The 9,444-nt window shown below is 33.9% G+C and overlaps 1 protein-coding gene across 1 annotated transcript in view; it reads left to right on the top strand.

Annotated features, from left to right (window-relative positions):
* Nucleotides 1-226: 226 nt before the first annotated feature.
* Nucleotides 227-9,444, top strand: part of LOC150075147 (peroxisomal membrane protein 11C-like) — an 81,910-nt gene continuing 72,692 nt past the window's right edge. The window contains exon 1 of the mRNA XM_090388819.1: nt 227-448. Within this exon, the coding sequence (XP_090244945.1) occupies nt 227-448 (222 nt within the window). The remainder of the gene's footprint in view (nt 449-9,444) is intronic.

Here is a 9,444-nt window from a genome sequence, read left to right as displayed (position 1 = left end):
ATGTGTTTTGTAGTTACATCGTCTGCTACATCGCTGTGCTGAGAAATATGGAGCATAAAATTTTGTTTATACTGTCTCAAAGTTTGTACTGTTTCGATATACGCTGTGTGGCGTGATTTTGCTGACGAATCAAAGAAGATCTTTAGCGCCGTTTAATGTGCTTGTACGGAATGTAGATGGGTTTCGTGTGAGAATTTAGTCGAAGTATTAACTGAATGTTGAAAGTATGGAATCAGTGGCTAAACTTTTGAACACGCACACAGGTCGAGATAAGATTTTACGAACCGTAGAATATGCCTCTCTTTATATTAGTTCCGTTTCTAGAGGTAGGGTTTCGGCGAAACTGAGGGCAATCAGCACTGATCTCTCTTATTGTAGAATTATTCTTAGATTGCTAGATGATATACCTATGTTGCACTACACTTGGTCGTACGGGCTGGGTAAACAGGTGAGAAAAATAAACCGCAGTTCGAAGCGTAATTATTTATTCGAATTGTATTATTCATTACCGTTTGCATTTAGTGACCGAAATGTGAATGTTTACCATATAAACTGGAGTTTAAATGTGAAAGAAAAACGTTCAGTTTCCTTGTTTTCAAGTATAGCGGGTTAGCAGTTTGTGTTGTTTGATTTCGACCGTATTATCAATCTAGGTCAGTAGTGTCCTTCGAAGTAGGAAGTACTTAATGGAAAGTTACACTTATATAATAATAATTACTGAAGGCATGAGAATAAGAAATAAGCGCAAGTTGAAAAACATAGAAATTAAATTTCATTAAGTCGTAAAAATCGTCATCACGGCACGGTTCAGCTATAAATTGATGGACCCAGGTATAAATATAAGCTCCCCATATGCCCTCCCAATGGTAATTTGTAAGTTTCCAAGGGAACCTTCTTTCTTTCGTTCCCCCAATTACCACCTTTTTTTTTTTTTTTTTTAAGGATTTTGTTGGGTTATGGTCTCATAATTAGTAATTCAGAACACATATCCTTTGCATAATTAGTAATTAAGTAGGACACATCCCCGGAAAATGAAAATATTTCCAGAAAGTTTGACAAAATAATTCTCGAGGATTATTAATCTTGCGTAAATTATTACGTTTGAAGTCCTGATTTCATAAGCAGCGTTTTTTTTTTTTGTTTTGTTTTATGATTAATTTGATACAAATAGGATGGAAGTTTACAAGTCCCTTGTCGTGGAAGTTGATAGCCTAAATAAGTTTAAGGCTCAGCTGGACAGGTATTTCGAACGAACAGAGGGGTGAAGTGGTGTGTGTTTTTTTTTTTTTTTTTTTGGCTGATGCTGCATAAGCTTGCTTTCTTGCATCAAATGCCTCCACTAATGCTAAAGCTTGAAATTATAAATCAGGTTTCCTTTTTGGAGGTTTAGAAAAAAAATAAAGTATTTCAGTAACAATCGAAATATAATATATTATTGAATTTCAGTTTTGCTTTTTTTTTTTTTTAAATGTTTTGAATGTTTTCTGCTGAACTGTGTGACCTATTTACAAAAACAAGTTTTTGCATTTATACTATTTATAACTAAATGCCATCAGCCAGTGTCTAAAGCTATGTTTTAGGAAGTGGCCAGCAAAATTTATCATAATGTACTAAAAAAAGGTAAAGTATGAAAATGAAATATAATAATGAATACATGAAAAGCAGATAAAATACACATATAAAGAAAAGGTAAGGGAAAAAATAGCAATTACTGCTATTATATATCAGTAGGCTCTATATATAGCTGTTGGTTGCAGTTATATAAAATTTTAATCTCTTGCAATTATGTAATGTTTAATCAGTGAATGGGGTTGGTAATTTGTATACTGATATTCATTTCATATTATAAACTAATATTCTTTATATTTTATTACAAATACTTTAAATATATATATATATTTTTTTTTTTTTTGTTTTGTTTTTGTCTTAACCGATTTATTGGTTTTTATTGCCTCTTAAAATTTCATATATATCATATATATTGATTTTTATTCATCATTACATTTTGTATGATCTGTACGCAGAACAGAATTTTTCCCCTGCCTATTTATTACTCATTAATTTGTTATGGTATATTTGTCTTGTGGTGAAGAGAAATTCAGCAGTTGATTATGTAAGATTGTTTATTGATGAATTTAATAGTTGCTAGCCATGTCTCAACCATGGGTTGGGATACTGATTAGAATGCAAGTAGTGTAGAAACTAATGAAGGATGTTTTACTTCATCTTTTTTATGCTGACTTCCGTAATTAAGCTGCCCTTTGCAGTTGATACAAGTTGTTTTGCATCACTGCATTCTTTTGTAACATGTTGTTAGTGGACTTTTTATTTTTTGAAGTTGAACAGATTCTACCACCTGAATTATCAGGTGTTACTCTTATTAATATCAGAGCATATTAATGATAGTATCAAGTAGAGAGGGAAAAAAAAAGTATTCCTATTTAGAGGGCTGTGGAACCAGTTCTAAGGCTCGTATTGAAGAGAAATTTCGTCAACAGATACAATAAGAATGCGCTTGCCATTTACTGGGGGAAAAAAAATTAGTCACTTTTTGTCACTTTTTTTTGTCACTTACAAAATTTGTCACTTTTTGGTGCTGTGGCAATACAAATCACTTGAACAGCGCTACAATTGTTCAGTGTACCCTCCGTTTTGGTCAACAACAGTTTCCATTCGAGTAACAGCATTGTCTACAGCAGAAAGTAACATGTCAACTGGAATAGCCAGCACATGACGTCTAATGCTGTCTTTCAGGTCTGCCAGAGTTTGACATCCTTCCCGATACACCTGGTTCTTAAAAAAAACCACAACTAGAAGTCACATGGGGTGAGGTCTGGTGATCGGGGTGGCCAAGGTGTCTGGAAACAATGGCTGATGACCCGTTTGTATGTAAAGTGTTGCCTTAGCAATCTTTGGACACAATGGTGGATGTGGGGTGGCACACCATCTTGTATGAATATGGTATCCTGAAGGCACCCATGTTGTTACCACTCTGGTATTGCGAAATTTACCAATATTTCATAATATCTATCCAGTGACGGAACAGGTATGGGGTCCATTTGGTGTTACCTGTTCAAAAAAATTTGGAGAATGCAACAGTTGTACATATTGACTTGTCCATTTAAGCAGAAGTGGGCTTCATCACTCCAAAAAATGTTCAGTGGCCAAGTGATATCCACTGTCATTCATGCCAGAAACTGAAGTGCATATGTGAAACAAATATCTGCAGCACCATGCTTTAGCTGCTGTAGCATGTGCATTTTGTAAGGATAGTACCGCAACACCTGACACATTACTAGCCTCACAATGGAATACGGCATGTCCACTTCACGAGAAACAGCTGGCGCACTTGCACTACCACATGGAGAATGACTTGATAAATCCATGACAGCCATAGCCACATCTTCAACACAGGAGGAGTCCACTCGTTTTCGACCTTTACCTGGTTGAACACCAAGATGTCTTGTCGCTTCAAATTTCGCAATCATTTTGCAGACAGCACAAACAGTTATAGGTCCACGCCTTATGTGCTTCTGATGCCAGAAGCATAGCCTCAGCTGCACTGTTGCTGTTCTGATAGTACAGCTTCACTAATAGCACCTTTTCCTGCAACATTGTTGGCATTGCTGCTGTAGTGCAGGCAAACGTCTATTGTATGATTTTGAAGAGACTGCTTTGCTTTTATACACTACAGTAGACCTGAGTAGTGGTGCTGTGGCAATAACTTATGTTATTTGCATAATCGTAACTAAGATAGTTATGCACCATACAGTGACAAATTTTGTAACTAATTTTTTTTTTCCTAATAAATGGCACCTGTTGTCCAAATTAATATTAATATTACTACTATATATATATATATATATAGTAGTAATATTAAACTGTTAAGAAGCAAAATAAGCAGAAAAAGGAAAATAACAGAAGTTATCATATGTGTAATGTTCCAAAATGCCCAGTGCAGCAGTAAAGGAAGCAAAAGAGGATATAAATAATGTGTGGTTTGTAACGTATAAATAAAGTGTCTGTGAAAATGGAAATGAAAAATACACAAAGTGCCTGAACTAAGAGAAGTTTAAGGGATAGTAGAAACTGGAAATGAAGTAGTGGTGAAAAAGTGAAAGAATTTGAAAAACCTAGTACAAAAATGAACTGGGACTGAGGAAGCAAACAATATACAAAAATAATTTTATATAAATAAATAAAAAATAACAAATAACACTGTATTCAGATATGGGAGGGCAATTTTAGCAAGAGGTCAAATCAAGGGATGGCAAATATGCAAAATCTGAATACAGTAAATGAAAAGATGATACATAGCCAGGAATTTCATCAGGGGACTGCTCCTGACCATGTATCAGCCACTGCATTGCCAAACTTGGCTATAGTATTAGAAAAACGGTGGGAGCAAATATGCAGCTTTTATCGTAATACCAACAGACAAGGTAGTTCCTACGCAGTATAAAAATTAAGTTAATAATGTAATTTTTAAATTAAATACAAATTTACAAAAGTGTAATGTGAAATATAATACAAATGTTTGTACTGTGCGGAAGGGGTAAAAAGTAATTAAATTAACATGGTTAAAAAAATGTAAAAATTCAAATATACAGCAGAGAAATTTGATCAAAAAGTGTGGACAAGCAAATGGTATAGGGAATGGTAATATTCTTGGAGTGTGGAAGGGAAGAAAAAGATGGTCAAAAGAAAGCAAAAATAGCGATAGGATGCAGGATAGGCGGAGCGTTCGTATCACCCTCGTATTACAATAGTAGTAGTAGTAGTAGTAGTAGTGGCATGTGATGCAAGAAAGCAAGTGTATGAGCTTGTGCAGCATCAGCCAAAAAAAATAATAAATAATAATTAAAAAAAAAAAAAAGAGGGTGGTAGGAACGCTCCAACTACATCCTATCGCTATTTTCGCCTCTTTTGACCATCCTTTTCTCCCCCTTTCTGTCACACGACAGACAACTGAGAAAAATGATTGCAATTACAAAAAAAAAAGTGAAGGAACAAAATAAAAAAGCAATAAGTTAATAAAAAAATAATTTTTTTCCCTGTAGGCTTCTGCTAATATTGCAAACTAACAAGTCATACAATTACTGCTGCTAAACAATTCAAATCATCAAGAAACCACATCAAAAAACATTCGCCTAACCACTGGGATGCTCCAAACCACTGTCCTCGCCTTCCGGCTTGTATTAAAAAACCCACACTCCTTTTGCTTGAATCTGTCCCGAATTAGTGGCTTAAACTAACATAACCTAACCTTTTGTCATTAAATTGAAAGTCTGTTAAAAAATTCCAGTGTACCCTGTATGCACAAAAGATGTTTTATGTGAAAATATTCTTGGCTTGGAATAGTTTAGTGAAATCCAAGCCAATATCCTAATTAGGAGGCATGATTGTAACCATTTGTTGAATAGTATGGCATCACAATCATACTTCCTGCAGTTACTACTACAGGAAATATGATTGTGACATCATTTGACTACAATGCAAATATTTGTCAACAATTACTTTTTTTGTCTCGCATTTTCATTACATTCCATCGTTAGGTGCCACTATAGATGTTTTCACATCAAAAAACCCACACTACTTTTGCTTGAACCCATCCCAAATTAGTGGCATAAACTAACTAAACCTTTTATGACAAGACAGAAGCGAAAGTCTATTAAAAACCCACACTTTTTCACTAGACAAAAATGGAAGTCTAAAAATGTGACCTTTCCCTGTAACTGTTTTCTCCCTTCTAATTACAGTTATTTTTCTCAGTTCAAGTCCTTCACATGACCTGTTTGTCATGTAGCCTTCCCCATAACTTGCCATGTCACACGAGGTGGGGAGGAGCAATCGCTTCCTTCGCTCGATTGTTTGTCAGCTGTGCCAAAAGGGCACCATAAAATAAATTTAGCCCAAATTTTTTATTCCTCAGTGATTTGGAGTGACTTCTATTCAGATAATTGACATTTTGTTGATAGGCCATAAAGATAACATTACATTTGATCTCCAGTAACATTTGTTTTTCAAAATCCTGGATCATGATCAAGAATTCCAACCATTTTTTTTGAAAGCTCAAATCTCATTTTTCTCCAATTTTCCATTAAAAATTTCGGGACAAATTAGCTGCATAATCTTTACATATTTAAAATATCAGATATAATGGGTTGGTAACTACCATATGATATTTCATTTCAAGAGGCTGTATCTGTAGTTCTTATTTGACATTTAGCTTGAACAATGTTTTGGAAAGATTAAATTCATTAAATAATCTTCAAATAATTCTATTTATTAGAAATGCTTTCCTATACACTCAATTAAAATTAATTATTGCTTGTGCAAAATTTATAGGAAAAATTTTTAAGCACTTTTATTTTCAATAACATTTCAACAGTACCAATACCTAATTTTATTTGACTCATTCATTTCTGATCCTGATATTCCAGAATTTTCTTCAAATAACCCATTCTCAGAAAATGTGATTGTCAGTTTGCAGGTGCCACCTGAATTTACTAAAAGCACTGGACAGTTCTACAGCCTTATTTTCTTCTCTGTTTCCTACAATTTAGGTTTTTATAGTTAAAAAACAAGTTAAAGAGCAAGTGGACGACTGTGTTATGAGAGAAAGTTCTGATGCTTCTAGGCAACTCTAATATCCACTTACTTATTCTTTTACAATATAAAATCTTGGTGGAACTTTTTCTTCATCAGATTCTTTATTGCTGGAAATTTCTTGTACTCTGTTTCTTCCATTTGTGTTGTTTTTCAGCTGTATCTTCTTCCTCTTCATTTTCTTTGCTGTCTGGTGTGCTCTCTGAATCAGAAATATTACTAAACAAGTTCTTCAAATAATCAATCGTTCTCTGAATGTAATGTTTTTGATTTCATTCTGGTAAATACAAAACTGTTCATACTCCTGCTAAAGAAGAAACTGTGGTCAGGAATGCCTTATGTTCCAATGAAAGTTCCTCTACCGAAAGCCTTGATCACTTGATATGAAAAAAATTTGAATAATTGTTGAATCTGTAAATTATTTATGAATTTCAAGAAAATAATTTTTTGTTTGGCATTTAACAGATGCCAGGTGAGCAAAAGGATGTCTTTCTTATAGGCAACTTCCATTCTCATGTGGTGCCTGTGAGATGCCAGTAAGAGCTGTCTAATCTTGCAGTAGAGCTTTAATTTCACTGGTTAAATATGAACAGCTGAGAAAAATATAGATGTTTATGTGGCATCTGGAAGGCACCCCACTAGCTTCTGTTTTATTTTAGTGGATATGACGATGAAAATTCTTCAAAATACAGTAAAAACTTTCTTTATAATTTTTATTGATTTCTCTCATTTATTTTTATTAAAATTTTGTAATTGAGTTTGGCAAATCATTAATAAATATACAAAATACCTTGTATAGAGGTAATGTAGCTACTAGTTACATCACAATCATAATTTATCCAAGAAGTATGGTATGCACGCCATTTTCTAATGAATGTAAAGTGTTTGTCATTTTCGTAATGAATGACATATACCATCGTATCTGTGCGAAGGCTACCTTAAGTATATAGTCACATTGATAGATGTTGCTTTGAACAGAGAGCTGTTGTCACTGAAACTTGTCAGTATCCTGGAAAATGAATCTGACATCTAAGTTTTTTGATAGCATACCTGTCCAAAGCTTGGTGCATCATGGCCATTAAAACCTGTCCAAAGAATAACCAGCTCTGTTTATTGGGTTCCTTGGGGATCAGTGCTATCTCCCTAAATAATTCTGATTAGGAAGTACAGAGAAGCATTCTTCAAAGCAGATTGAAGTGTGTTGATTGATGACTTAAAGCCTAGGAGGGTGGTTAATGCTCAGAACCAGGCTATGCTACTTCAAAATAATTTGAACCAAGTGCCAGTATGGTCTAAAAATTGGCACCAAAGTTATGTTACCATATGCAAAGTATTGCACCTAGAGAACAGAAACCCAGGCGTAGTTTATAGACTAGGGCAGCAGTTCCCAACCAGTGGTTCACAAAAGTGTTTTAGGGGATTCACACTAAAAATTTTGTAATGGTGTCTGCTTAGATTTACATAGGTATATTTTTGTAAACTGCAAAATAGTTTTTATGCAGTTTGGTTTGAAATTTATATTTAGTTGTGGTTTGGGTTATGTGCCCTTACATGGCGAGCATGCACAACAGGTGTCCATGTAAGTTAATGGGAGTGCATACATTAACAGTGTGTGGATAGAGGCATCACTTCTTGTGTTAATCCCCCAGCTTACTTTAAGAAATTAATCTTGCTGATCCCCAGGAGAAATACAGATGTCACTCAATTGGGTATGCATTGCTCTCTCCTCTGGCTTTTAGAAGGGCAATTATTGGAATTTGCTATTGTTGTTGTAGAAAGCAAAAATTCATGGTGATGTAAAGAAAACTTGGAATACAGAAGTTTTAATCATGGATACTGAAATTTTAATTTCAGACATTTATGAATTTATGTAAATTTTATATAAATTTGGAACAAAAGTGTTAAATGGCATTCAAACAAAAATACCATGGAGAAATGCTGGCAAGAAAAAATATTACATAATACCATCTGTTTTATTTATTTTTTATTGTCTCAAAGTAACAACAGTTCTTTTTTTCTTATTTGTCTGTTTTTATATTTATCTGTAAAGTGCTAATAAATAAATAGAAGTAGTTGGTTAGTCAGTGTTTTATTAATCAAATTTGAAAAAAAGGTTTCTGGATTCATTCTGATATATTTAAAATTTGCCCTTCACAATCTTCCAATTTGTTACTTAAATTATGATATTCAAAATTTTGTCTACTGTAATGTACAGGGATTGGGTATGCCCATGAATTCCTTATTGCTGCGTTTCTCAAACTGTTCCACAGAGCACGAGTGTTTCATGAGATGTGGACAAGTGTTCCATGAAAAATCATAATTAATAATTAAAAAATAGAATAAATAAATAAATAAATTTTGCATATTTGTAGCGTTCACCACTTTTGTATCATCGTGATTTTTAACATTATTTTTTTTCGGTTATTAATATACTGGCATCGACTAATAATTAGACTGTGGAACACTTTATTTTGGCAGGCTTTTGCATAGAGAAGTACGCGCAAAGGTAATGACATCTACGAAAAAGTAGCAATTTGGTGATCTAATATGCCATTCCTATGTGATTTAGCCTGGAGTACACTGGTCGAAGGAGAGGGGGAAGCAAACCGATATCATAGCTAAACTCACTTCCTTGCATAAATTTTTTTTTGATAATTATCAGTATTTCAAAATATTATTATTAAAATAAATGACCATGAATTTGTGGTTGAAAAAAGGAACTTTAAAACGAGAAGCAAGTATTTCTAGTATTGCAACCGTGGTCGATGAAAATGAACACAATATTGTCACACTTCAAAATGAGGATGAACGATCGCAGCCTTTTGTTCCCAAAAA

This window comes from Mastigoproctus giganteus, chromosome 14 (assembly GCF_048544385.1).
Source record: "Mastigoproctus giganteus isolate SK-2022 chromosome 14, ASM4854438v1, whole genome shotgun sequence".
NCBI classification, from domain to species: domain Eukaryota; kingdom Metazoa; phylum Arthropoda; class Arachnida; order Uropygi; family Thelyphonidae; genus Mastigoproctus; species Mastigoproctus giganteus.
This window is presented reverse-complemented; position numbering and strand designations above follow the sequence as displayed.